Raw genomic sequence first — 27,207 nt, forward strand, 5'->3', positions numbered from 1 at the left:
ACCACAGATCGAAAGTATATACAGATGCATTCAGTCTTGAATTGGGCAACAGATGGTCAATAAATTGCATGACCAGGAATGTTAATATTTTGATGCCGTGTTTGCAAACACACTACCTGACCGCATTGACATGTTTTTATTTTATATTTTATTTAACATTTATTTAACTATCAAATAAAATAAAATTTTATTAGTCACATGCGCCGAATACGATAGGTGTAGACCTTAGAATGAAATGCTTACTTATGAGCCCCTAACCAACATTGCAGTTTAAAAAAAATACGGATAAGAATAAGAAATAAAAGTAACAAGTAATTAAAGAGCAGCAGTAAAATAACAATAGCGAGACTATATACAGGGGGTACCGGTACAGCGACAATGTGCGGGGGCACTGGTTAGTTGAGGTAATATGTACATGAAGGTAGAGTTATTAAAGTGACTATGCACAGATGATAGGCAAGCCAGTTAAGAACAAATTCTTATTTACAAAGATGGCCTAACCCAGCCATATCCTAACCCGGGCGACCCTGGGCAATTGTGCGCAGCCCTATGGGACTCCCAATCATGGCCTGTTGTGATACAGCCTGGAATTGAACCAGGGTCTGTAGTAACCCTTATGTGGTGGCACCTTGTGGCATCTTGTGACAACTGCAGATGTAAAAAAGTGATCGATTGATTTATACCCTAATGTGTTAGGACTGAATCAGTGATAAGAATCAAGTCATCTGGTATATGTGTGATGGATGCATTGTGTTTACATGGATGGACTGTGGACTGTCATGCATCACTCAATCATGGCCTGTTGTGATACAGCCTGGAATCAAACCAGGGTCTGTAGTGACACCTCTAGCACTGAGATGCAGTGCCTTATACCGCTGCGCCACTCGGGAGCCCTGTAGACAGAAACATTTAAAACACCTTGTGACAACTGCAGATGTAAAAAAGAGCTCTATCAATTAGATTTGATAGATTGATTTATACCCTAATGTGTTAGGACTGAATCAGTGATAAGTTTCAAGTTATCTGGGATATGTGTGATGGATGCATTGTGTTTACATGGATGGACTGTCATGCATCACTCTGAATGGTTGGACTCTGTCCTTATGGGGTGGCATTTTCTAGATGGCAGACAATAGAATGGTATCATGTTGGTGTGTGTGTGTGCGTGCGTGTGTGCGTGAATTTCTTACCTCCCTCTCTCACCATCCCCTTCAGGTCTCTGCAAGTAAATTCTTCATAGCCCAGTGTTCCTGAAACCAAACACCATTCATTTTGTGACTTTGTTACTGTATCGCTGATATTGATTTATCAGTAGTACATTATGGGCATATCAACCAAGCTTTTGCACCACTGTAAAGTTTATATCCTGCTTTTTTCCCCAGAAGAAATAAACAGACGAAGAAAATTCAATTGTTGAAGGTTAAATACACCCACGACACACACAGGAATCCTGACAAAAAGGGGCGGGCGGGTGAGCAAGGCAGGCATGCAGGCAGATCCTTAAAAACGTAGAACCTGTCCAGTAGATATGTCTTCTGGTGCCGTACTAAATAGCTTGGGATCCTACTCCCTCTACAGGTCAAGTGCACTGACTGTGCCCTGGATGCAAGAGGCCCTACACCAGAATGATCTCTGCCTGGGTGGGGTTTAATTAGTTATGTTTCTACTGGGGTAATGGTCAATTGAAATTCAGATTGTTTTTATTGTTGAGCTGTAAAGTCTTCCAGGTATGACTGTTATTGTTCAAAAGGAGTTGCCACACCAAACCTGGAGGGAACGCAACGTCTCTCTACACCTGTCTGCCAGTGTGTCCAGCCCAGGTGTAGTGAGCCATTACTCTCTCTGCCTTTCTGACTGCACACCTCATAACATTTCCCCTCGCCATGACCCCAAGCCCCAATGTCAGACCATTTTCTGTTGTCTGCGATTGGATGCTCCGTTACCCCCCCAAACCCATACACCCCCCCTTCCATTTCATAACACCTGAATCCCATAGTATTCACAGCACCCTACACACAAACACACGCATGCACACGCACGCACACACACATTCCACTCTTATCCCCCTATACCCGCTCAACCCACACACACACACACATTCCACTCTTATCCCCCTATACCCACTCAACCCACACACTCCCCCTAGCTTCCCTGTCTCAGGCCCCTGCCTGACAACCTCTCTAACCCATAATGCTCACAATCCCCTCCCTTCCTTTCACAGCCACCGCCACCCCCCCACACACACACACACTGCCTAATAACGCATCAATCCCATAATATTCAGAGCCCCACACACTGCCCCCACCTCCACACATCTGCTGCTCACCCCTCTAACACATCCATCCCATAATATTCTCAGCTCCCTTCACCACCTCTCATACATAGAAACACGCTAGCTTCAGAAGAAACCTCTCTTTCCGGTGGGTGTGCCTTTACAGTAAATGGTAACGTCTAAGTCAGATATGACTGCTTTGTTCATACTCAGGCTGAGAAAACAGGAGGGAGGGAGGGAGGGAGATAGAGAGAGAGAGAGAGAGAGAGAGATCAAATTTCCATCCCATAATAACCTAAGAGAAGGCTTTGCAATAGAGTTGATGGTTACCAAGGGCGACCATGGGGGAATGAGGTCAGCTGGCCATCCAGTAATAATCAGCACACTATGAGATAACAATACAGTACAGATATCTGGATGGAGTGGCAGCGCAGCCCTACCTGTTATACTAGCTACATCATAATGCTATAGGGCTGAATTTATATAGCACTTTTTCAATGCTCAAAGCACTGGAACTCACGGCAATATCCACCACCAATGTGTACTCAAGCCCCATCAGTTGTATTTCTTTGTAAGATAAAAGTATCCAAGATATAGTTTTTTATACACAGAATTAATTCAAAGATTTTGAATTTGGCCACAGTTGGCCCTTTGAGGTGCGCCGTGCATAACACCTCTGACTGCACCACCACCACCCACCTGGATGTTAGGAAACCTCTTAAGAAGTTACACAAACTACTAAATAGGCACAGGTGTTGAGGTAGCTAGTTCACACCTGCAACGTGACTATAGACAATCAGAGTGTAAGTGAGGCCATCTAGTATGATAAAAAGGGCTCCAACAGGAGGAAAGACAGTTCAAAAAGAGGGATGTTATTTACGAGAGAGGGGTGAAGGGACGGAGGGATGAGCACAACGGAGGCGCCGGACGTGACAGTGGCGAGCCCATCGCCATGGCATTGCTGGGGGATACAGAAAAAGACGTCACTGAGAGAAATGGACGGACACAAAGGAGGAATACGACATGGAGTAGAGTTTAAAAAAGGGGGGAGGAGGGAAACAGAGAGAGGGACTGTTCAAACGGAGAGAGAGAGAGAGGTTTGGGGAGGTGGGAGGGGGGAGGGGGGGAGGGGGAGGGAAACAGAGAGAGGGACTGTTCAAACGGAGAGAGAGAGAGAGGTTTGGGGAGGTGGGAGGGGGGAGGGGAACAGAGAGAGGGACTGTTCAAACAGAGAGAGAGAGAGGTTTGGGGAGGTGGGAGGGGGGAGGGGGGAGGGAAACAGAGAGAGGGACTGTTCAAACGGAGAGAGAGAGAGGTTTGAGGAGGTAGGAGGCGGGAGGGAAACAGAGAGAGGGACTGTTCAAATGGAGAGAGAGAGAGGTTTGAGGAGGTGGAGCCAACCTAGAATTAGGTTATTTATTTGTTTGTTTGGAGAGGACCTCGTGTCACTGGGTTCAGGTAGACTATGGTATGCCATCAGATAGTGATATCATTAGAGGTCGTAGGGCAGGGGTCAGCAGGGCAACAAGGGCCTCATACACCTCTTTCAACGAGTTAACCAAAAATTGTTCAGCACTATTACACTAATTAAATAGGCCTATAAGTAAATGGGCATAGGTCACCAATCCCATCCCTGGACAGCCAAAGTGTGCAGGTTTTTGTTCATACCTAGCACTAAAACACCTAAATCAACTATTGGAGATCTAACACAAGTAATAAATTAGTTAACTCAGGTGTTCCAACTCTGGGCCGGAACATACCCCATTAGCACGCACGCACGCACGCACACACACACACACACAGAGAGAGTGCTGTACAGGACCATAAGGGAGCACCAACCCCCCTCCTTGAACTCTAATATCAGACTTTCCTTCTACCCTACATCCCTGAATGTTCCTTTCGGCCCACTTTCCCTTTACCCCTTCACCTCAGTTTAACACCCCAGTAGTTTCTCTTCATCCCTCACTCCATCCCTCCCTCCCTCCCCTCCACTTTCGTGATTTATTTGCCTCAGTTCCAATATTTGTTGCCAGTGTGTTTTATACCCCTTGTCTAAATGTCACCCCTTCTTCTAAGACGATATAGAGAGGCAGCGAAAGACCGAAGGAGAGGGCAAGTACGGGGGAGATAGAGGAGGGGTGTGGGGAACTCGTAAAAAGAGCAACAAAGTTTGGGAAGATTAAACATTAGGTAAGACACTTTCTCACGTACATATATACACAAAAAACCATAGTGTCGCAATTCCTGGACGAGGGGTGGGTGTAGTCATCTCTATATCAAATCACATTTTATTTGTCACATGCGCCGAATACTACAGGTAGAACCTTACAGTGAAATGCTTACTTAAAGCCCTTAACCAACAATGCAGTTTTAAGAAAATACCCCCAAAAAGTACGAGATAAAAATAACAAATAATTAAAGAGCAGCAGTAAATAACAATAGCGGGGCTCTATACAGGTACCAGTACAGAGTCAATGTGTCAATGTGCGGGGGCACCGGTGTCGAGGTAATTGAGGTCATTTTGAACATGTAGGTAGAGTTATTAAAGTTGCTATGCATGCGGGGGGGGGGGGGGGGGGGGGGGGGCAATGCAAATAGTCTGGGTAGCCATTTGATTAGCTGTTGAGGAGTCTTATGGCATGGGAGTAGAAGCTGTTTATAAGTCTCTTGGACCTAGACTTGGCGCTCCAGTACTGCTTGCCTTGTGGTAGCAGAGAGAACAGTCTATGACTAGGGTAGATGGAGTCTTTGACAATTTTTAGGGTCTTCCTCTGACATCACTTGGTATAGAGGTCCTGGATGGCAGGAAGCTTGGCCCCGGTGATGTACTGGGCCGTACACACTACCGTCTGTAGTGCCTTGCGGTCGGAAGCCGACCAGTTGCAAAACAAGGTAGTGATGCAACCCGTCAGGATGCTCTCGATGGTGCAGCTGTAAAATCTTTTCAGTTTCCTGAAGGGGAATAGGTTTTATCGTGCCCTCTTCACAACTCTCTTTGTGTACCGTGTTAGCTTGTTGGTGATGTGGACACCAAGTTGAAGCTCTCAACCAGCTCCACTACAGCCCCGTCAATGACAATGGGGACGTGCTCGGTCCTCCTTTTCCTGTAGTCCACAAACCTTTGTCTTGATCACGTTGAGGGAGAGGTTGTTGTCCTTGCTCCACACGATCAGGTCTCTGACCTCCTACATATAGGCTGTCTCATCGTTGTCGGTGATCAGGCCTACCACTGTTGTGTCATCAGCAAACTTAATGAACATGGTGCTGGAGTCGGGCCTGGCCGTGCAGTCATGAGTGAACAGGGAGTACAGGAGGGGACTGAGCACGCACCCCTGAGGAGCCCCAGTGTTGAGGATCAGCGTGGTGGATGTGTTGTTACCTACCATTACCACCTGGGGGCAGCCTGTCAGGAAGTCAAAGATCTAGTTGCAGAGGGAGGTGTTTAGTCCCAGGGTCCTTCATCTTATGCTGGGTATTTCTTACAGGCCACAGTAACCACTGCACGTTTCAGTCAAACACACAATGTAGCATCAGTGAGAACCTGTAGCTAGGACCCCTGAATGAACAGAGACATATTCTGACAGGTGCTTTTAATGTTCTTGGAAACTGGTGAAACAAACAAACAAACAAACAAACACACACACACACACGCACGCTCTAAATGAACCATTCAGCATAATTCTGTTTAGCTCTCCCTCTCTCCAGGGTCACATATTATATTATGTCTTGTGCTTAACATGCACAATGGAACCCATGCCATTCATCAGTGTTAATGTACTGCAGTGTAACAATTACAAAGTGTCCCCTCCCTCTGACTGCCACCCTACATCTCTTCTACCTCCCTCCCTCCTTTATAACCCATCACTGCCATCTCACCATTCTCACTTTGTTTCGGTCTTTTACGGGACTGGACACACATTCGTTTTCTTAAGAGGGGAAGCAACCAAGGGACAAACAGCAGAGAGGAAAAATGCTTTTTTACATATTTACCTATCGAAATCTTAGGGGCTTTTTTGGATGTTGAGTTTCCCTCACTTTTGTTCTTTGTGTTATAATATTAGTCTCTTTCTCTCTCTCAAACATTTTCTAGAGAGAGAGAGAGAGAGATAGAGGGGAATCAGACAAACAAAAAGTGTCAATTTTGATCACTATCTGCCAAATCATTCTAAAAAGTAATTTTATTTGGTCAAGAACCACACTATTTGGATATGACCTTTTTTATTTTCTAATGTAGTTGTTTTAGACGTGTACCTGGGTAACTTTACATGACAATACCTTCCTATAGGCATGTTTCTGCTATCACAGAGGTGGAAATTGTTCATCTATAACATTGATACCGTTCACTGAGAAATTGGATTTGATTTTCAATCTGGTCAGACACATTTCCAAAGAGAAAAACTACTGGACAGTGCTGGACATGAACTGGTAAGAACCCACGTTTATTACTAAGCTGTACTCATCCAGAGAACTTGTTATGTATTATACATAGCATTTTTCAAAGAAAATGAAATAGCACCCTCATCTACAGTCTTGATCACAGACCTGATGGTTGTGAATAAGTTGTAAGAGGGAGAGATGAGCTTCTCCGACAGAACACATTACTTAACTAACCAGGTCGACCTTCTCCTATCTGCAGATATGAGGGGATCATCCCCAAGCTCGGAACCAGAAAGATAGAACTAACTGACACACTGACGGACAACGAGGCTTAACCGTGGAAAAAGGCAGACTGCTGCCCAAGGACACTCACTGACCCACGGAGACGGACAGACAGACAGTCTGATGCCAACTGTCTCCGCTGTCAATCTCACGGCACAACTCCTCCTGCTGTTGCTATGGACAACCCACCCGACCATGGCAACCAACTGGCTGTAAGTCTGGCGTTCTGGGAGGGAGAGAAAGAGAGAGTTTGTTTGTCATGCTATAACTTTTAAAAGATGGTGACGTGCCTCTAAATCTCTTTCTGTCGCTCCCCTTTCTCCCTTTGTCTCACCCTTGCTGACCTTTTCTCTCTTGTCCTCTCTCTCTTTCTCCCTCCCTTCACTGTGTCTTCTCTGTCCCTTTGGTCTACTGGTCTCTCTCTTTCTCCCTCCCTTCACTGTGTCTTCTCTGTCCCTTTGGTCTACTGGTCTCTCTCTTTCTCCCTCCCTTCACTGTGTATTCTCTGTCCCTTTTGTCTACTGTTCTTTCTCTTGTCCTCTCTCTCTCTCCCTTCACTGTCTTCTCTGTCCCTTTGGTCTACTGGTCTTTCTCTTGTCCTCTCTCTCCCTCCCTTCACTGTGTCTTCTCTGTCCCTTTGGTCTACTGGTCTTTCTCTTGTCCTCTCTCTTCCTCCCTTCACTGTGTCTTCTCTGTCCCTTTTGTCTACTGTTCTTTCTCTTGTCCTCTCTCTCTCTCCCTTCACTGTGTCTTCTCTGTCCCTTTGGTCTACTGGTCTTTCTCTTGTCCTCTCTCTCTTTCTCCCTCCCTTCACTGTGTCTTCTCTGTCCCTTTGGTCTACTGGTCTTTCTCTTGTCCTCTCTCCCTTCACTGTCTTCTCTGTCCCTTTGGTCTACTGGTCTTTCTCTTGTCCTCTCTCTCTTTATCCCTCCCTTCACTGTGTCTTCTCTGTCCCTTTTGTCTACTGTTCTTTCTCTTGTCCTCTCTCCCTTCACTGTGTCTTCTCTGTCCCTTTGGTCTACTGGTCTTTCTCTTGTCCTCTCTCCCTTCACTGTGTCTTCTCTGTCCCTTTTGTCTACTGGTCTTTCTCTTGTCCTCTCTCTCCCTCCCTTCACTGTGTCTTCTCTGTCCCTTTTGTCTACTGGTCTTTCTCTTGTCCTCTCTCTCCCTCCCTTCACTGTGTCTTCTTTGTCTCTTTTGTCTACTGGTCTTTCTCTTGTCCTCTCTCTCCCCCCCTTCACTGTGTCTTCTCTGTCCCTTTTGTCTGCTGGTCTTTCTCTTGTCCTCCCTCCCTTCACTGTGTCTTCTCTGTCCCTTTTGTCTGCTGGTCTTTCTCTGTCCTTCTCTTTCGCTCTCTGAAACCCTGTCCCCTGTGTTCTCTTCTCTTTCACCCATCATTGGCTCTTTCGCCCCTTCTCTTCCTCTCCCTCTATCCTTAATCTCACCCCTTCTTGCCATTTACACCCTCGCTCTCCCTCAATCCCCATCTCCCCATTTTCTCTTCCTCTATCTCCCCCTCTGCCCCTCCCCTCTCTCTCCTGCATCGTCCCCTCTCCCTCTCTTTCTCTCCCTCAGCTCCCTGGCGAGGATGCCGCGCTCGCGGCCCGTGTCGGGTGCTGCCCCCTGTGGGCGGCTGAGGGGACTGTCCGTGGGGCAGGTGGGGGTGTGCAGGGCGCGGGGAGAGGTCATGGAGTCTGTGCGCAAGGCAGCCGAGATGGTCATAGAGGAGGTATGAGCCTGGGGCAGAACTGACATCGGATGTGTTACAAAAGTAGTGAAGTCCATGTGGAAGAGTTTATTTAAGATCAACCATTGACTTTCTCAAGATCATCTTCAATCAGCATCATCAGCGCTGTTGTTACAGTCATCTTCAACATCATCATCAGCGCTGTTGTTACAGTCATCTTCAACATCATCATCAGCGCTGTTGTTACAGTCATCTTCAACATCATCATCAGCGCTGTTGTTACAGTCATCTTCAACATCATCATCAGCGCTGTTGTTACAGTCATCTTCAACATCATCATCAGCGCTGTTGTTACAGTCATCTTCAACATCATCATCAGCGCTGTTGTTACAGTCATCTTCAATCAGCATCATCAGCGCTGTTGTTACAGTCATCTTCAACATCATCATCAGCGCTGTTGTTACAGTCATCTTCAACATCATCATCAGCGCTGTTGTTACAGTCATCTTCAACATCATCATCATCACCAAAATCATCTTCTTCAACCGATATCCATATCAATCAGTGTGGAGGAGTGTCATCATTAACCTCCTCAATCATCCTCATCATTTGTATTTATTATTATTATGATCATCTTCTTCTTCCTCTTTAACCAGCATCATTAACATCCCCTCATCTGTACTCAGTAAAGTATTAAACTATTACACCAGTTTGACCAAAGTTCACTCTCCTCAGCACCTATGTAAAATGTCTATCTGCCTGTCTACAGTGCCTTGCGAAAGTATTCGGCCCCCTTGAACTTTGCGACCTTTTGCCACATTTCAGGCTTCAAACATAAAGATAGAAAACTGTATTTTTTTGTGAAGAATCAACAACAAGTGGGACACAATCATGAAGTGGAACGACATTTATTGGATATTTCAAACTTTTTTAACAAATCAAAAACTGAAAAATTGGGCGTGAAATTATTCAGCCCCCTTAAGTTAATACTTTGTAGCGCCACCTTTTGCTGCGATTACAGCTGTAAGTCGCTTGGGGTATGTCTCTATCAGTTTTGCACATCGAGAGACTGACATTTTTTCCCATTCCTCCTTGCAAAACAGCTCGAGCTCAGTGAGGTTGGATGGAGAGCATTTGTGAACAGCAGGGTTTCAGTTCAGCAGTTTTCAGTTCTTTCCATTCCACTTGGCCATTCTAACACCTGGATATGTTTATTTTTGAACCATTCCATTGTAGATTTTGCTTTATGTTTTGGATCATTGTCTTGTTGGAAGACAAATCTCCGTCCCAGTCTCAGGTATTTTGCAGACTCCATCAGGTTTTCTTCCAGAATGGTCTTGTATTTGGCTCCATCCATCTTCCCATCAATTTTAACCATCTTCCCTGTCCCTGCTGAAGAAAAGCAGGCCCAAACCATGATGCTGCCACTACCATGTTTGACAGTGGGGATGGTGTGTTCAGCTGTGTTGCTTTTACGCCAAACATAACGTTTTGCATTGTTGCCAAAAAGTTCAATTTTGGTTTCATCTGACCAGAGCACCTTCTTCCACATGTTTGGTGTGTCTCCCAGGTGGCTTGTGGCAAACTTTAAACGACACTTTTTATGGATATCTTTAAGAAATGGCTTTCTTCTTGCCACTCTTCCATAAAGGCCAGATTTGTGCAATATACGACTGATTGTTGTCCTATGGACAGAGTCTCCCACCTCAGCTGTAGATCTCTGCAGTTCATCCAGAGTGATCATGGGCCTCTTGGCTGCATCTCTGATCAGTCTTCTCCTTGTATGAGCTGAAAGTTTAGAGGGACGGTTAGGCCTTGGTAGATTTGCAGTGGTCTGATACTCCTTCCATTTCAATATTATCGCTTGCACAGTGCTCCTTGGGATGTTTAAAGCTTGGGAAATCTTTTTGTATCCAAATCCGGCTTTAAACTTCTTCACAACAGTATCTCGGACCTGCCTGGTGTGTTCCTTGTTCTTCATGATGCTCTCTGCGCTTTTAACGGACCTCTGAGACTATCACAGTGCAGGTGCATTTATACGGAGACTTGATTACACACAGGTGGATTGTATTTATCATCATTAGTCATTTAGGTCAACATTGGATCATTCAGAGATCCTCACTGAACTTCTGGAGAGAGTTTGCTGCACTGAAAGTAAAGGGGCTGAATAATTTTGCACGCCCAATTTTTTAGTTTTTGATTTGTTAAAAAGGTTTGAAATATCCAATAAATGTCGTTCCACTTCATGATTGTGTCCCACTTGTTGTTGATTCTTCACAAAAAAATACAGTTTTATATCTTTATGTTTGAAGCCTGAAATGTGGCAAAAGGTCGCAAAGTTCAAGGGGGCCGAATACTTTCGCAAGGCACTGTATATCAACCCCGAACCCATGGTCCCATTGGCTTGGCTGTTGGTCGGATCAGTGCCAGCACCAGTTTGACCAAAGTTCACTCTCCTCAGCACCTATGTAAAATGTCTATCTGCCTGTCTATATGAACCCCGAACCCTTGGTCCCATTGGCTTGGCTGTTGGTCGGATCAGTGCCAGCACCAGTTTCGTAATCGCCGTTGGAACTGCTCCACCACCCCACGTGGAGTCAACGTGTTCGGTAGAGTCATGAGCCAAGGTGAGGACAGCAGGGCCTCTCTAGTTACCACTGGAAATCTGGTTGTACCACAGTCATTAACATGCTGGTAACCGTTGATTCCACATGGCTGAAATCAGAAGGACATGTGATGACATGGTAAATGACTCAATTGCTCTCTTGAACTCTTCTATAAACCAGGCACCCGTGAGGCAGCCTTTGTGCACGCCCTGTCCTCGGCGGCGGTGGCAGTTGCAGTGACGCGAGGCTGCAGCCGGGGGGAGCTAGAGCGGTGTGGCTGCGACAGGAAGGTCAGAGGGGTCAGTCCCGAGGGTGAGTCTGCGGTGTGGACCTCTGATCCTCTCTCTACGCTTGTGTCTAGACATCAGTCTATAGGTCTGTCTCTCTTTCTGTCTGTCAGTTAAACTTTGTCTCTATTGTCTTGAAATACATAATTGGAAAATGTGCAGATGCTGTCAACATCTTTCTGTCTGTCCTGCAGGTTTCCAGTGGTCTGGGTGCAGTGATAACCTGTCATATGGTGTGGCCTTCTCCCAGACCTTCGTGGATGAGACGGAGCGTGCCAAGGGGATGTCGGCAGGGCGACCCCTCATGAATGTCCATAACAACGAGGCTGGACGGAAGGTTGGTGGCGGTGGGGCACTCTGATGACATCTTCAATCTTCACTTCTATCATCTTTTTTTCCTTGTTTCCTTTGACTTCCTGATTGTTCTTTTACATTCCTCCATCCCCAGGCTATCCTCCATAACATGCAGGTGGAGTGTAAGTGTCATGGTGTCTCGGGATCCTGTGAGCTGAGGACCTGCTGGAAAGTCATGCCCCCATTTCGGCGCGTCGGCGCCGTGCTGAAGGAACGCTTTGATGGAGCCACAGAGGTACAGCCATATATTTGGGATATCATCTTCATTATTCATTTAATAGGTGACAAACCATTGGAAATTAGTGTTTTTTACTGCTTCCAGTCTTTTCAAAATCTCTAACATTCAACAAATACCCCCACTCACCCAGGTGCGTCTGTCCCGTATCGGCTCCAGGACAGCCCTGCTGCCCCGGGACCCCCAGGTCAAACCTCCTGCCGCCAGGGACCTGGTGTACCTCGCTGTCTCTCCAGACTTCTGCCGTCTCGACCCCGACAATGGGATCCCCGGGACAGCCGGCCGACGCTGTAACGGTGAGATTCAGTCACATCAGCAGCACTGGGATAAAGCATTTACGTTTTATTAGGTGATCAGGCTGTTTTGTATGTTCACATCCTTATTTCCTTTCCTCTACCTCGTCTACATCCTCCCCTCCCAGGCACCTCCCGGCTGGCCCCAGATGGCTGTGAGCTGGTGTGTTGTGGGCCAGGGTACCGGGCAGGCCGGGCCGAGGTGGTGCAGCGCTGCTCCTGTAAGTTCTCCTGGTGCTGCTCGGTCCGCTGCCAGCAGTGCAAGAACACAGTGATGATCCACACCTGCCGAGAGTGAACCCAGTCTGTCTATGCAGAACCCAGAATACTGAGCAGACACGCAAGAACCTTACACCTGTGCAGACACTCTAGGACACAGCCCAGACACTCCAGAACACTACCCAGACCACAACACTGTCCAGACACTCTAGAACACAACCCAGACACTCCAGAACACTACCAAGACACAACACTGTCCAGACACTCTAGAACACAACAGTACCCAGACACTCTAGAACACAACACTACCCAGACATTCTGGAACACTACTACAACGACCAGACAAGTGGAGGCTGCTGAGGGGAGGACGGCTCATAATAACGGCTGGAACAAAGTAAATGGAATGGCATGTGTTTGATACTATTCCACTAATTCCGCTCCTGCCATTACCACGAGCCCGTCTTCCCCAGTTAAGGTGCCACCAACCTCCTGTGGACCAGACACTCTAGAACCAGGGTTCCCAACCTAGGATGCGCCAACATTTCTTTGGGGGAGGGGGGGGGGGGGGGGGGGGCAGGATCTTCCTTGACTTGAGGGTTATATATTTTTTTATTGTTTATACCTATCTAAAACAACGCATCCATCTGTGAAGCTTTAGGCTAGAAACAAACGGTAAAATGCCCGAGGGAGATGCGAATATAGGAATATCTTTGGTTTGTCTCCATGACATTCAGAATCTGAGCTACAACCTAAAGTCAAGGAGTCAAAGAAATTGGACTTTGCTTGGGAAGTAATCTTATACAATGTGACTCTGTCGCTCTCTATTGATCTATTCACATTCTGTAAAATATAATATGTATAATTAAATTGAGGTTGATATGCATTTTAATAAAACATATTTGGTAGTGGAATAACATTGTGGGAAATCGGTTCAAGACTTTATTTTCCTTATGCTTTATTATTATAATCATTAAATAGCCTACCTAAAATCCTAGGTCCCTGAAATTAAACAAAGTTACATTTTTCAAATGAGAAAAGTGGGGCCCTGGGGGAAAAGGTTGGGAACCGCTGCTGTAGAACATTGTCCAGACGTGGTAGAACAACACTTTGATGACATGTTCTACAAAACTGACCTGACATACACTTTAAGACTCTGGCAAGAACCGTGTGGATAGTATAAGCTAGTGCATTATGAGAGTGAGGACCTACGTATGACAGAAACCTCTGCAAGGGAAGGCAGAAAGGGTGGAATGACCTCGCCCATTACCTCTAACGCCAGAAAGTAGAGAGATATACTAACAAGCATGGAGAAAGGAAACTCCCTGCATAGAGCACTATTCACACTCCCATTGAACATATTACACTCATGATGTACTCTTTCAACCTAAAAGGAACTATAATGCAGCATTGCAAGTCAGCGTCCTACACTGTGTAGGTGATTGTCTAGATCATAATGGCACACAGCCTACAGCGAGCACACACACACACACAATTAAACTGACAAAGCGTTTAAAGCCGAAATTAACCTCAACTAACAGGGAAATTATTACAGCCCTTTTCTTAAATGCATTTGATTTCAGTATAGTAGGTAGTTGCAAACTTTATACATTTACTGTATTTATGATTCTTGATTTCACTGTAGTAGGTAGTTGCAGTCTTTATACATTCATGAGTCTTTTGCCACTATTCTGTCTTTTATTTATTTGTACATCAATCATCCTGTGGCCCGTTTTCCTACCCCTCAGATTCTACCAGTGAGAATACCTGTCCTCTCCCCCCAGTCCGTCTGCATCCATGTTGCTTTAGTCCAACACTAATAAAACAATTGTGATGCATGTTGCTCGTGTTCTGCAGTCGACTTGGTTAAATAAACTTGTTTTGACTACAGTTTCTTCTATGATGTGTGCTGTAAACCATCACGTGAAACATTAAGAATTACACACTAACTCAATGACCAACTGTGTCAGTTCAACTATTTTATTACAAACATTCTGCAATTACAAACATCCAGAAGTTGACTAGGAAACGGTTATAATCTCACCATCATTGTTATTATCAAGATTAAGTTCAGCTATTCAAAATAGTACAGCTTAATGTGTTATACTATCAACCAATCACAATCAAGTTGGTAGTCAAGCAAAAAAAAAAAAGACGTTTTGAATTACTCCCAAAAGAATATAATATACGCTAAGAATTTCCCAAAAGAAAATTATAAAATTAATACATCATACATTACACAAAAAGAGATAAAAAATAATATATATTCAGTTCTGTGTTGCCTTCAGAAGGCAGTAAAATCTGAGGCGAAAATGCACTTGGTGTGTCCCAAAAGAAAAAGTGACCATTCTAGCATGCTAGCCTGGTCGGGAGTGGAAACTAATCTTGTGTTCTCCCCCTCCCTCCTCAAAGTAGCAACTAAAGAAAATGTCAATTAAGTGTTTCCCCAAGGTATTTATTTCATTTAAGCTAGGCACAAAGGCAACATGACGGGCAGGTAGGAGAGCCCGCCCCACAGAAGTAATGTTAGGGTAAACACTTCAAATGTCTAAAGTGTATCTGGAGAAGGAGACTAGATGAAAGTTCTGTTGATTCCTTCCCCACTTGTATTCTTTACTTGAAAGACCAAATCGCTCTCCTCTCCATTTTTCAATACATATTAAGAAGGCACAGTGCATGAATGTATTGGAGTCTCGATGCCATTTCATCGCCTTCCTTTTCACTCTTTTTTGTCCTTTTTCAAGCTGTTGATCTGCTTCTCTTATTTGTAACCAACTCGCCTATTCTTAACCCTGCCCCTCTACCACTCCTTCTCCCTTTATAACAGGACACAGCGTTTCTTGGGTTTAGTCTCAGGAGGTTCCAAAGCTGCCAGGATGGCCTCGTCAAACACGTTCTTCAGCCCCCTCTGAGAGAGAGAGAGAGAGGAGAGAGGGAGAGATTGCATTGACTTTTCATGGTTTATAAATGTATTCTAACCTATTTTGTGAAGTACAGCACTGTTTCAGCCACCATGGGTCCTTATCAGCTCTTTTCCCCTATAACCATGTAACATTATCCTTGGCCCCTTACCTGCGTGAGGGCGGAGCACTCCACATATTTGACGGCCCGGAGGTCCCGGGCCAGCTTGTCTCCGCTCTCAGGGGACAGGGGCCGCTGTTTGTTCTTGGCCAGCTTCTCCACAGTGTTGCTGTCGTCCCTCAGATCCACCTGGGTGCCCACCAACAGGAAGGGTGTACGAGGACAGTGATGGGAGATCTCTGGAACCCACTACAGGGGTCAAAGGATACACAGAGGTCAGAGTGTGTACAGAATCAGTTCATATGCTCAATTCAAAATCATTTTTACATGTTAGTCATTCAGCAGATGCTCTTATCCAGACGGAGTTACAGTTAGATTCATCTTAAAATAGCAAGGTGAGACAACCACACACCTCAGTCGTAGTAAATACATTTTTCAACAAAGTGAGTGCTAGTAGGAAAAGACATGTGCATGCTCTTTCTTTTTTTTTTTTACCCTGAGCTAGCCCCTAGCCATTCTGTTTGTAGATATCAACAGAGATAGATGTAAGCCAGGAATGGGCAACTGGAGGGCCGCGGATCAATTTCCCAACATTAGTTTAAAAAAAATTTATATATATTTTTTTAGGAACTCATTCAGGGTCTCAACTTACTGTTGAGAGTTACAATAGTAGAATACAATTTGCAATATTGAAATATGGTTGTGAATCAGAAGTTTATTGTGTTATGTTAGTCACTGACAGCCACTGAATTAGCTAAGATTGGTACATTTAGAATGGTAAATTAGACTAGCCATCTGTAGTAATCATGGTCGAATTACCGACCGGGAGGCCCCCATTAAATTGTCACGCTCACTCAGATATCATATTAAAAACTGCAAACATTTCTCTCCACACTATAGCAAAGTGTGTAGAATTTAAGAACATTTGCTGTAAAACTACACGTTCTTCTCTCTGCCCCATGGCAAAATGTATAGAATTGAAGCAAACTTAATTTAAAACTACAACATTTTATCTACACTCCATGGCAAAATGTGTAGAATTTCAGGAAATTAACTAAAACTTCAATGCTTTGCTCGCAAGACAACTTAGGACCCCCGAAAGGCTATGGCTGGCTCTGAATGCATGTGTTGGAATGGATGTGGGTACACAGACCCGTGTGCCACTGCGGCCCCATCAAAGTTGCCCATTCCTGGTGTAAGCAATATGAGGATGACTTCACATAGCCTTCCAATGGGCTTTGGGAGATAATCTACCATAACAGAAGGTGAAGTGGCTAAGGAAAGGGTTCAGATCCATAATCTAGAAGTTTCTCTATGGGTAATAATACAAGGTAAAAAGTTGAGGTGTGGCGACTCAGAGACCAACACCGACCTTCTCTCGGACATTCTCAAAGGATGAGGGTGAGACGCAGGAGAAACAGACGAGGAAGACATCCGTCTGCGGGTAGCTGAGAGGTCGCAGCCTATCGTAATCCTCCTGACCTGAGACGACCAATCAGAGGAAGAGAACGCTGTGACAATGAAACTAATGTGATATTGAACGATTCAACTGGTTGAGTTGCATTTACAAGACATCATATGTTCTCAAGAATGAACAAAAGCAGACTAGGATTGAGTTGTAGCACAGTGACTGCTTAACAGAAGGAGGTACAGACATAAAAGCATAAATTGACAGACAAAGACAGATTACCTGCTGTGTCAAAAAGCCCAAGTGTGTAGGGTTCCCCTCCGATCATCACCGTCACTGCATAATTATCAAACACCTGCACACATGAGACACACAAAATAATTAGATTAAAAAGTTCAAGGGATGTTACTCATCTTTAATTATTTCATGAAGCAAATGTAAATCAATAAGCTAAATGTTAAATAAAAGGTTCAAATCAAACATTAACCCAACTGGCAGGCTGGTTATGGTGTTAAAGCCCATTCTACCCTCCCACTCAGCTCTCTGGACATCACCCCACTGACCTCCACAGTGTTTAGGGTGTGACTTGTTTGCCCCTACTTACACCCTCCCCTGCCCACCTCTTACCGTAGGCACGTATTCTGAGGGGAACTTGTTGGTTGTGTAGGAGATAAGTAGACAGGTCTTTCCTACAGCTCCGTCCCCCACCACTACACACTTTATTGTCTGCATCTACTCGGCGAGAGAGACAGACACAGATAGACAGGACACACATACACCAGTCATAACATAGTAGAGTTAATATCTTATGAAAGATATAATTGAGACCTTGCTTGTAACTCCATACAATAACAGTAACTGGGAAACTAAAAACAACACAACCAGACAGAGTGGAGATGACAACAGCAACGTGATTTGCAATAAGACTGTCTGCCTTGCCTGCAGCCTATTGATGTACAGACAGGTGATGTTCATGGTGTGTTCGGCTAATGCTCAAAACATGGGCATCTACTGATCATCAAACCACAAATGATGCTTGACCGCATTTGAAACATGTTGATTGTCACTAATGGATCCTTTATGGGGGGCGGAACTTTGAATAGCCAACGGAAGGAGGTAGAGACAGACAGGTAAACAGACAGGGGTCCAGGCAAATCAAAATATGCCTGGACTACCCAAAAAAGTGTGTCTCTGTGACAAACTTGGTGTTATGTAACAAAAAGTTATTTCCAGTTACTGCTAGACAACGTTAACTTCCGCATACTTGCATAGCAAAGACATGGCAGGGAAAGGGAAGCGACATGATGTAGTCATGACTATTTGTTGCCTTTTGCCTGATTTAAGATTTTAATTTCAAATCGTTACTTCTGCTGAATAAGTAGATAAACACATTAGAAACGGGTAGTCTATATCTAGCTGCTTTTAGGAACGCTAGTATTTCCACACTAGTGATGCTAGGAATTATCTTGCAAAAAAATGCTAGTTTCCGGTCACAACTTGTAGACTTGTTTACGTGCGGTTTGTTTTTAATGTTTCTTTGCTACCTGCCAACTTTATGGCTTTTACTTTTTAATTACCGTCTTATATTTTTACCTCGTTTTTTCTTTCAACTTTTTCACCCCGGACGCTTTATCTGGACATGGTTCTACAGGACCTCCACCAGCCGAAGCTAAGTAAAGGATGAAACATTGTCTGTACCACCAATAAGTATAGATAACGTGAGTAGTATAAATCCCCTCGCACGGTCCCCTCAACCGGACAACTTTCTCAAGGCTTCTGAAAGGAAATGCTGTAGGAATGCTCAACCGGTGTCGCTCATTCAGCCGACAGAAACTTTCAACCGGTTTTCCCCATTAAGCAACGGGTCAGAGGCCGAGCCTTCTCTGGTCTCTACTCCTCCCGTTACGGGGTCTGAGACGCCGAAGCCTCCCACCATTAGCTCTGACAAATTGAACACCCTAGTCATTGGCGATTCCATTACCGTAGTATTAGATTTAAAACTAATAATCCAGTGATCATACACTGTTTACCAGGGGGCAGGCTACTGATGCTAAGGCTAATCTGAAAATGGTGCTGGCTAAGGCTAAAACTGGCGAGTGGCGTATAGGGATATTGCTATCCACGTCGGCACCAACGATGTTAGGATGAAACAGTCAGAGATCACCAAGCGCAACATAGCTTAAGCGTTTAAATCAGCTAGAAAGATGTCAGCATCGAGTAATTGGCTCTGCCCCCCACCCAGTCAGGGGGAGTGATGAGCTCTACAGCAGAGTCTCACAACTCAATCGCTGGTTGAAACCGTTTTCTGCCCCTCCCAAAATATAGAATTTGTAGATATTTGGACCTCTTTCTGGGACTCACCCACAAACCGGACCAAGCTTGGCCTGCTGAGGAGTGATGGACTCCATCCTAGCTGGAGGGGTGCTCTCATCTGATCTATGAACATAGACAGGGCTCTAACTCCACAATGAGAGAGGGTGCAGGCCAGGCAGCTAGCCACCCTGCCAGCTTAGTGGAGCCTGCCACTAGCATAGTCAGTGTAGTAAGCTCAGCTATCCCCATTGAGACCATATACATACATATATATATATATATATATATATATATATACAGTGCATTGCGAAAGTATTCGGCCCCCTTGAACTTTGCGACCTTTTGCCACATTTCAGGCTTCAAACATAAAGATATAAAACTGTGACATTTATTGGATATTTCAAACTTTTTTAACAAATTAAAAACTGAAAAATTGGGCATGCAAAATTATTCAGCCCCTTTACTTTCAGTGCAGCAAACTCTCTCCAGAAGTTCAGTGAGGATCTCTGAATGATCCAATGTTGACCTAAATGACTAATGATGATAAATACAATCCACCTGTGTGTAATCAAGTCTCCGTATAAATGCACCTGCACTGTGATAGTCTCAGAGGTCCGTTAAAAGCGCAAAGAGCATCATGAAGAACAAGAACACACCAGGCAGGTCCGCATACTGTTGTGAAGAAGTTTAAAGCCGGATTTGGATACAAAAAGATTAAACATCCCAAGGAGCACTGTGCAAGCGATAATATTGAAATGGAAGGAGTATCAGACCACTGCAAATCTACCAAGACCTGGCCGTCCCTCAACTTTCAGCTCATACAAGGAGAAGACTGATCAGAGATGCAGCCAAGAGGCCCATGATCACTCTGGATGAACTGCAGAGATCTACAGCTGAGGTGGGAGACTCTGTCCATAGGACAACAATCAGTTGTGTATATTGCACAAATCTGGCCTTTATGGAAGAGTGGCAAGAAGAAAGCCATTTCTTAAAGATATCCATAAAAAGTGTTGTTTAAAGTTTGCCACAAGCCACCTGGGAGACACACCAAACATGTGGAAGAAGGTGTTCTGGTCAGATGAAACCAAAATTGAACTTTTTGGCAACAATTCAAAACGTTATGTTTGGCGTAAAAGCAACACAGCTCATCACCCTGAACACACCATCCCCACTGTCAAACATGGTGGTGGCAGCATCATGGTTTGGGCCTGCTTTTCTTCAGCAGGGACAGGGAAGATGGTTAAAATTGATGGGAAGATGGATGGAGCCAAATACAGGACCATTCTGGAAGAAAACCTGATGGAGTCTGCAAAAGACCTGAGACTGGGACGGAGATTTGTCTTCCAACAAGACAATGATCCAAAACATAAAGCAAAATCTACAATGGAATGGTTCAAAAATAAACATATCCAGGTGTTAGAATGGCCAAGTCAAAGTCCAGACCTGAATCCAATCGAGAATCTGTGGAAAGAACTGGAAACTGCTGTTCACAAATGCTCTCCATCCAACCTCACTGAGCTCGAGCTGTTTTGCAAGGAGGAATGGGAAAAAATGTCAGTCTCTCGATGTGCAAAACTGATAGAGACACACCCCAAGCGACTTTACAGCTGTAATCACAGAAAAAGGTGGCACTACAAAGTATTAACTTAAGGGGGCTGAATAATTTTGCACGCCCAATTTTTCAGCTTTTGATTTGTTAAAAAAGTTTGAAATATCCAATAAATGTCGTTCCACTTCATGATTGTGTCCCACTTGTTGTTGATTCTTCACAAAAAAATACAGTTTTATATCTTTATGTTTGAAGCCTGAAATGTGGCAAAAGGTCGCAAAGTTCAAGGGGGCCGAATACTTTCGCAAGGCACTGTATATATATATATATATATATATATATTACCTCTTGGTAATCAAATCAAATCAAATCTAATTTTATTTGTCACATACACATGGTTAGCAGATGTTAATGCGAGTGTAGCGAAATGCTTGTGCTTCTAGTTCCGACAATGCAGTAATAACAAGTAATCTAACTAACAATTCCAAAACTACTGTCTTGTACACAGTGTAAGGGGATAAAGAATATGTACATAAGGATATATGAATGAGTGATGGTACAGAGCAGCATAGGCAAGATACAGTAGATGGTATCGGGTACAGTATGTACAAATGAGATGAGTATGTAAACAAAGTGGCATAGTATAGTATAAAGTGGCTAGTGATACATGTATTACATAAGGATACCGTCGATGATATAGAGTACAGTATATACGTATGCATATGAGATGAATAATGTAGGGTAAGTAACATTTATATAAGGTAGCATTGTTTAAAGTGGCTAGTGATATATTTACATCATTTCCCATCAATTCCCATTATTAAAGTGGCTGGAGTTGAGTCAGTGTCAGTGTGTTGGCAGCAGCCACTCAGTGTTAGTGGTGGCTGTTTAACAGTCTGATGGCCTTGAGATAGAAGCTGTTTTTCAGTCTCTCGGTCCCAGCTTTGATGCACCTGTACTGACCTCGCCTTCTGGATGATAGCGGGGTGAACAGGCAGTGGCTCGGGTGGTTGATGTCCTTGATGATCTTTATGGCCTTCCTGTGACATCGGGTGGTGTAGGTGTCCTGGAGGGCAGGTAGTTTGCCCCCGGTGATGCGTTGTGCAGACCTCACTACCCTCTGGAGAGCCTTACGGTTGAGGGCGGTGCAGTTGCCATACCAGGCGGTGATACAGCCCGCCAGGATGCTCTCGATTGTGCATCTGTAGAAGTTTGTGAGTGCTTTTGGTGACAAGCCGAATTTCTTCAGCCTCCTGAGGTTGAAGAGGCGCTGCTGCGCCTTCTTCACGATGCTGTCTGTGTGAGTGGACCAATTCAGTTTGTCTGTGATGTGTATGCCGAGGAACTTAAAACTTGCTACCCTCTCCACTACTGTTCCATCGATGTGGATAGGGGGGTGTTCCCTCTGCTGTTTCCTGAAGTCCACAATCATCTCCTTAGTTTTGTTGACGTTGAGTGTGAGGTTGTTTTCCTGACACCACACTCCGAAGGCCCTCACCTCCTCCCTGTAGGCCGTCTCATCGTTGTTGGTAATCAAGCCTACCACTGTTGTGTCGTCCGCAAACTTGATGATTGAGTTGGAGGCGTGCGTGGCCACGTGGTAATGTCATTCGGAAACATAATGTTAACTTTCATTGCTATGCAGACGATACACAGCTGTACATTTCGATAAAACATTGTGAAGCCCCAAAATTGCCCTCACTGGAAGCCTGTGTTTCAGACAAGGAAGTGGATGGCGGCAAATGTTTTACTTTTAAACTCAGACAAAACAGAGATGCTAGTTCTAGGTCCAAAGAAAGATAGAGATCTTCTTTTGGATCTGACAATTCATCTTGATGGTTCTACAGTCATCTCAAATAAAACCGTGAAGGACCTCGGCGTTACTCTGGACCCTGATCTATCTTTTGACGAACATAAAGAATATTTAAAAGGACAACTTTCTTCCATCTTCGTAACATTGCAAAAATCAGAAACTTTGTCAAAAAATGATGCAGAAAAATGTATCCATGCTTTTGTCACTTCTGGATTAGACTACTGCAATGCTCAACTTTCCAACCACCCGGATAAAGCACTAAATAAACTTAGTGCTAAACACGGCTGCTAGAATCTTCATTAGAACCAAACCATTTTATCATATTACTCCAGTGCTAGCCTCTCTACACTGGCTTCCTGTTAAGGAAAGGGCTGATTTCAAGATTTTACTGCTAACCTACAAAGCATTACATGTTGGCTTGCTCCTACCCATCTTTCCGATTTGGTCCTGCCGAACATACCTACACATACGCTACAGTCACAAGATGCAGGCCTCCTTACTGTCCCTAGAATTTCTAAGCAAACAGCTGGAGGCAAGGCTTTCTCCTATAGAGCTCCATTTTTATGGAATGTGAGAGATGCAGACTCGGTCTCGACCTTTAAGTCTTTATTGACTTTAAGACTGATCTCTTCAGTAGGTCCTATGATTGAGTGTAGTCTAGCCCAGGTAAGGCACTGGAGCGACGAACTTCCCTTGCCTGGCCGGTTCCCCTGTCTCCACTGGGATTTTCTGCCTCTAACCGTATTACAGGGGCTGAGTCACTGGCTTACTGGTGCTCTTCCATGCCGTCCCTAGGAGGGGTGCGTCACTTGAGTGGGTTGAGTCATTGACGTGATCTTCCTGTCCGGGTTGGCGCCCTCCTCGGGTTCGTGGGCTATACTCAGCCTTGTCTCAGGGTAGTAGGTTGGTGGTTGAAGATATCTCTCTAGTGATGTGGGGGCTGTGCCTTGGCAAATCGGGTGAGGTTATATCCTGCCTGTTTGGCCCTGTCCAGTGGTATCATCTGACAGGGTCACAGTGTCTCCCAACCCCACCTGTCTCAGTCTCCAGTATTTATGCTGCAATAAGTTTGTGTCAGGGTTATATCTGGAGTATTTCTCATGTCTTATCTGGTGTACTGTGTGAATTTAAATATGCTCGCTCTAATTCTCTCTTCTCAGAGGACCTGAGCCCTAGGACCATGCCCCAGGACTACCTGGCCTTTTGACTCCTTGCTGTCCCCAGTTCACCTGGTCATTCTGCTGCTCCAGTTTCAACTGTTCTGCCTATGGCTATGGAACCCTGACCTGTTCACTGGACATGCTACCTTGTCCCGGACTCTCTCTACCGCACCTGCTGTCTCGAACTCTGAATGCTCTGCTATGAAAAGCCAACTGACATTTACTCCTGAGGTGCTGACCTGTTGCACCCTCTACAACCATTGTGATTATTATTATTATCTGACCCTGCTGGTCATCTATTAACATCTTGGCCATGTTCTGTTATAATCTCCACCTGGCACAGCCAGAAGAAGACTGGCCACCTCTCAGAGCCTGGTTCCTCTAGGTTTCTTCCAAAGTTCTGGCCTTTCTAGGGAGTTTTTCTGAGCCACCGTACTTCTACATTTGCATTGCTTGCTGTTTGGGGTTTTAGGCTGGGTTTCTGTACAGCACTTTGTGACATCGGCTGATGTAAAAAGGGCTTTATAAATACATTTGATTGATAGTCCGCTGGAAGCCAGAGGTTAAATAAAATTATATTTAAACTTACCCTGCCGATTGTCCTTAAGGGTAAACCTTATACTGGGGGAAATTGAGAAAAAACATCTAATTGAACAAATTAAACATACTTTCCAAAAGTGGGTCTGTTGTAGACCCACTTCCTCTGCACTTACTTCATCGTCTGCGCTTACTTCATGTCAAAATAAAAGTCCTGCACGTGTGACATACATGCACACAAAAAAAGCAAGATCCTGTTGGGGATTTTTATTTTGACATGTAAGCAGGGAGGAACTGACCTCGCTGAGGAACTGCACGGGTCTGTAACAGACCCACATTTGGAAATGCTGGTTAATTAAACGTTCCAATAGATGTATTTTTTCTCTCACAAATTCACCCCCTGCATAAGGACCAAGCCTACAGACAATCGACAGAGTAAAATTAAATGAATTGTATTTATCTTCTGGCGGACCAGTCAGGTTTTTTGAAAGCTAATTCCCAGCAACGCTAGTGTGTAAATACTAGCGTTGCTAAAAGCAGCTAGTCTATACCTAAATATGTGAAAGGAAATGGCATCGCTTATGAATAAACAATCAGCTCTACAGTTATGGCTTAACTAAATTTGGCAGACAGCAAGTGAACTGGACTGGGGGGCACCGGACATAGGCTGCGCTTAGACTGGTTGACTAATTCTGATATTTTGACCAATCAGATCAGCTATGAAGAAGTTCTGCCTGTGATTATTATTATTATTTGACCATGCCGTCATTTTTGAACATTTGAACATCTCGGCCATGTTCTGTTATAATCTCCACTTCTGTACAGCACTTTGAGATATCAGCTGATGTACAATGGGCTATATAAATACATTTGATTTGATGTGATTGGTCAAACGACCAATTAGTAGAGGAAAAGGTGGACCTGCTTGTCTAAATACACTCATATTTCCCAGAAAAATGCAAGGACAGCAAGCATGCCATTGCATAGCTACAGATTGTTACACCAGATAATGTGATTTAACCATAGATTTTGGGGATCCATTACTGGGAGTTACAGGTTGGGTACTGTTTGGCGTAGCACAGAGAGTTTTCGACCAACCTTAATTTGGCAACACTAAAATGGCGCCATACATACACATTATTTTAATAACTGAGCATTTTTTAAATTCAAACGCATCTGCAACTGGACACAGTCATTTTAAAATATACATGCTAGACCGAATTGACAACGAAGTTTGTAAAGATTATATCATTAAGGTTGGTCAAATTATCTGCGCTAACGTTACAGCATACAGTAACCTGTAACTCCCAGTAATGGATACCAACAATATTTGGTTTCACACATTATATTGTGTAACAATCTGTAGCTAGCCATTAAAGTCTCAGTCTAAAAATGAATGTGAAAGTTAAACCTTAGAATTTGCTCTACACTGTATGAAGTGTCAGGCAAACATGTAGCAATACTTTCATACCAAACGTTAGCTACCGGCTTTCGGGAGACACTGACATGAAGCATACGGCTAGCCAAATAATTATGGGTAAAGTTAGATTGTCACAAAACATTGCCGATAGTTGGTTATTTTGTACAGTCCAAAACATTCGAGACTGCCCGCATATCATGAAACTTTTCAAAGTTATGACAATGCGGGTTGGCTGGCAAGCATTGCCCCTCGGTTAGCCTGTGATTGCTAATTTCCTAAAAAGTCGCTTATGGTCGTTAACGACAATTCAACGTTTCTTACGTGAGTAGGCACTAATGTATAACGATGGACGAATCTATACTACAACTGTGTTCACATTTATTCAACTAAAACAATTTCATTATGCCCGTTTTCAGAAAAGTACTCACCGTTTTTCTCCGGCAATTAGGCGTTGGTTACATCCGGGTTTGACTAGACCACTTCTGCGCAGCTGCGAGCGAGGATTCTCTCCCCCCCCCCCCCCCCCCCCGGTCCTTGTGACAGTGCTGCCATCTACCGACACAATAGAGTAATAAATACAATTCAATCTAATTGTATGATCGCATACATATTTAGCAGATGTTTTTGCGGGTATAGCGAAATGCTTATGTTCCTAGCTCCAACAGTGAAGTAGTATCTAACAATTCACAACAATACACACATCTAAAGGTAAATTAATGGAATTATATAAATACTAGGACGAACAATGTCGGAGTGACATTGACTAAAATACAGTACAATACAATATATACATATGAAATGAGTAGAACAATATTCTAAACATATGTCTATGTACATAAGCCTCTAAGGTGCAGGATTGAGTGACCTGGTGGTAAGCTGGCATCTAGCCAGTAGTGTGTATGAGATGACTTGCAAACATAATATCAACAACAAATAAATCAACTTCATAAACGTGACAATCGAAAGGGTGGAATGGACTGGAGTGAAAACTGAACCACGTGAGGATAGGAGTACAGTGGAAATGCACACCATCTAAAACCACAAAAAAACACTACAGCAGCACCATTGAGAGCATCTTGACTGGCTGCATCCCCGCTTGGTATGGCAACAGCACCACCCTCGATCGCATGGCGCTACAGAGGGTGGTACGGACAGCCTAGTACATCACTGGGTCCGAGCTCCTTGCTATACAGGACCTCTATATCAGCTGGTGTGAAAGGAAGGCCCGGGAAATCGTTAGACTCGAGCCACGTAAGCCATAGACCTCTCTCTCTGCTTCCGCACAGCAAGTGGTACCAGTGCATCACGTCTGACACCAACAGGTTCCTGAACAGCTTCTATCTCCAAGCCATAAGACTGCTAAATAGCTAACAGAAT

At 44.3% G+C, this 27,207-nt stretch overlaps 2 protein-coding genes across 3 annotated transcripts; one reads left to right on the plus strand and one right to left on the minus strand.

Annotated features, from left to right (window-relative positions):
• The first annotated feature begins 6,142 nt into the window (after positions 1-6,142).
• On the plus strand, positions 6,143-14,499 carry LOC110509543 (protein Wnt-4). Its single transcript, XM_021590471.2, has 9 exons — positions 6,143-6,697; positions 6,909-7,143; positions 8,507-8,660; positions 11,161-11,245; positions 11,405-11,536; positions 11,706-11,848; positions 11,960-12,100; positions 12,234-12,396; positions 12,522-14,499. Exons 2-9 carry the CDS (start codon positions 7,055-7,057, stop codon positions 12,689-12,691), a joined length of 1,077 nt encoding a protein of 358 aa, XP_021446146.1. The 5' UTR covers positions 6,143-6,697; positions 6,909-7,054; the 3' UTR covers positions 12,692-14,499.
• A 69-nt stretch (positions 14,500-14,568) lies between these two features.
• LOC110509608 (cell division control protein 42 homolog) lies at positions 14,569-26,357 on the minus strand. 2 transcript variants are annotated; one of them, XM_021590602.2, is made up of 6 exons: positions 26,259-26,357; positions 17,666-17,770; positions 17,321-17,393; positions 17,003-17,112; positions 15,682-15,879; positions 14,569-15,517 (listed from the first exon to the last, which is right to left on the minus strand). In XM_021590602.2, exons 2-6 carry the CDS (start codon positions 17,768-17,770, stop codon positions 15,428-15,430), a joined length of 576 nt encoding a protein of 191 aa, XP_021446277.1. In that variant the 5' UTR covers positions 26,259-26,357; the 3' UTR covers positions 14,569-15,427. The 2 variants fall into 2 exon arrangements, with proteins under 2 accessions (XP_021446277.1, XP_036825080.1); XM_036969185.1 differs by lacking the exon at positions 26,259-26,357 and adding an exon at positions 26,152-26,176.
• Between the last annotated feature and the right edge of the window lie 850 nt (positions 26,358-27,207).

The sequence above is a fragment of the Oncorhynchus mykiss genome, chromosome 3 (genome assembly GCF_013265735.2).
Source record: "Oncorhynchus mykiss isolate Arlee chromosome 3, USDA_OmykA_1.1, whole genome shotgun sequence".
Taxonomy (NCBI): domain Eukaryota; kingdom Metazoa; phylum Chordata; class Actinopteri; order Salmoniformes; family Salmonidae; genus Oncorhynchus; species Oncorhynchus mykiss.

What these genes read in the sequence shown, in the direction of transcription:
- LOC110509543 (XM_021590471.2), top strand. Translation starts at nt 7,055, where the DNA reads ATGCCAACTGTCTCCGCTGTCAATCTCACGGCACAACTCCTCCTGCTG. An exon ending in CCGAGATGGTCATAGAGGAG is followed by an intron (nt 8,661 to 11,160) that starts GTATGAGCCTGG and finishes TGGTCGGATCAG; the next exon opens with TGCCAGCACCAGTTTCGTAA. An exon ending in CGGTAGAGTCATGAGCCAAG is followed by an intron (nt 11,246 to 11,404) that starts GTGAGGACAGCA and finishes TCTATAAACCAG; the next exon opens with GCACCCGTGAGGCAGCCTTT.
- LOC110509608 (XM_021590602.2), bottom strand. Translation starts at nt 17,770, where the DNA reads ATGCAGACAATAAAGTGTGTAGTGGTGGGGGACGGAGCTGTAGGAAAG. An exon ending in CCTCAGAATACGTGCCTACG is followed by an intron (nt 17,394 to 17,665) that starts GTAAGAGGTGGG and finishes TCATGTGTGCAG; the next exon opens with GTGTTTGATAATTATGCAGT. An exon ending in TGGGCTTTTTGACACAGCAG is followed by an intron (nt 17,113 to 17,320) that starts GTAATCTGTCTT and finishes TGGTCGTCTCAG; the next exon opens with GTCAGGAGGATTACGATAGG.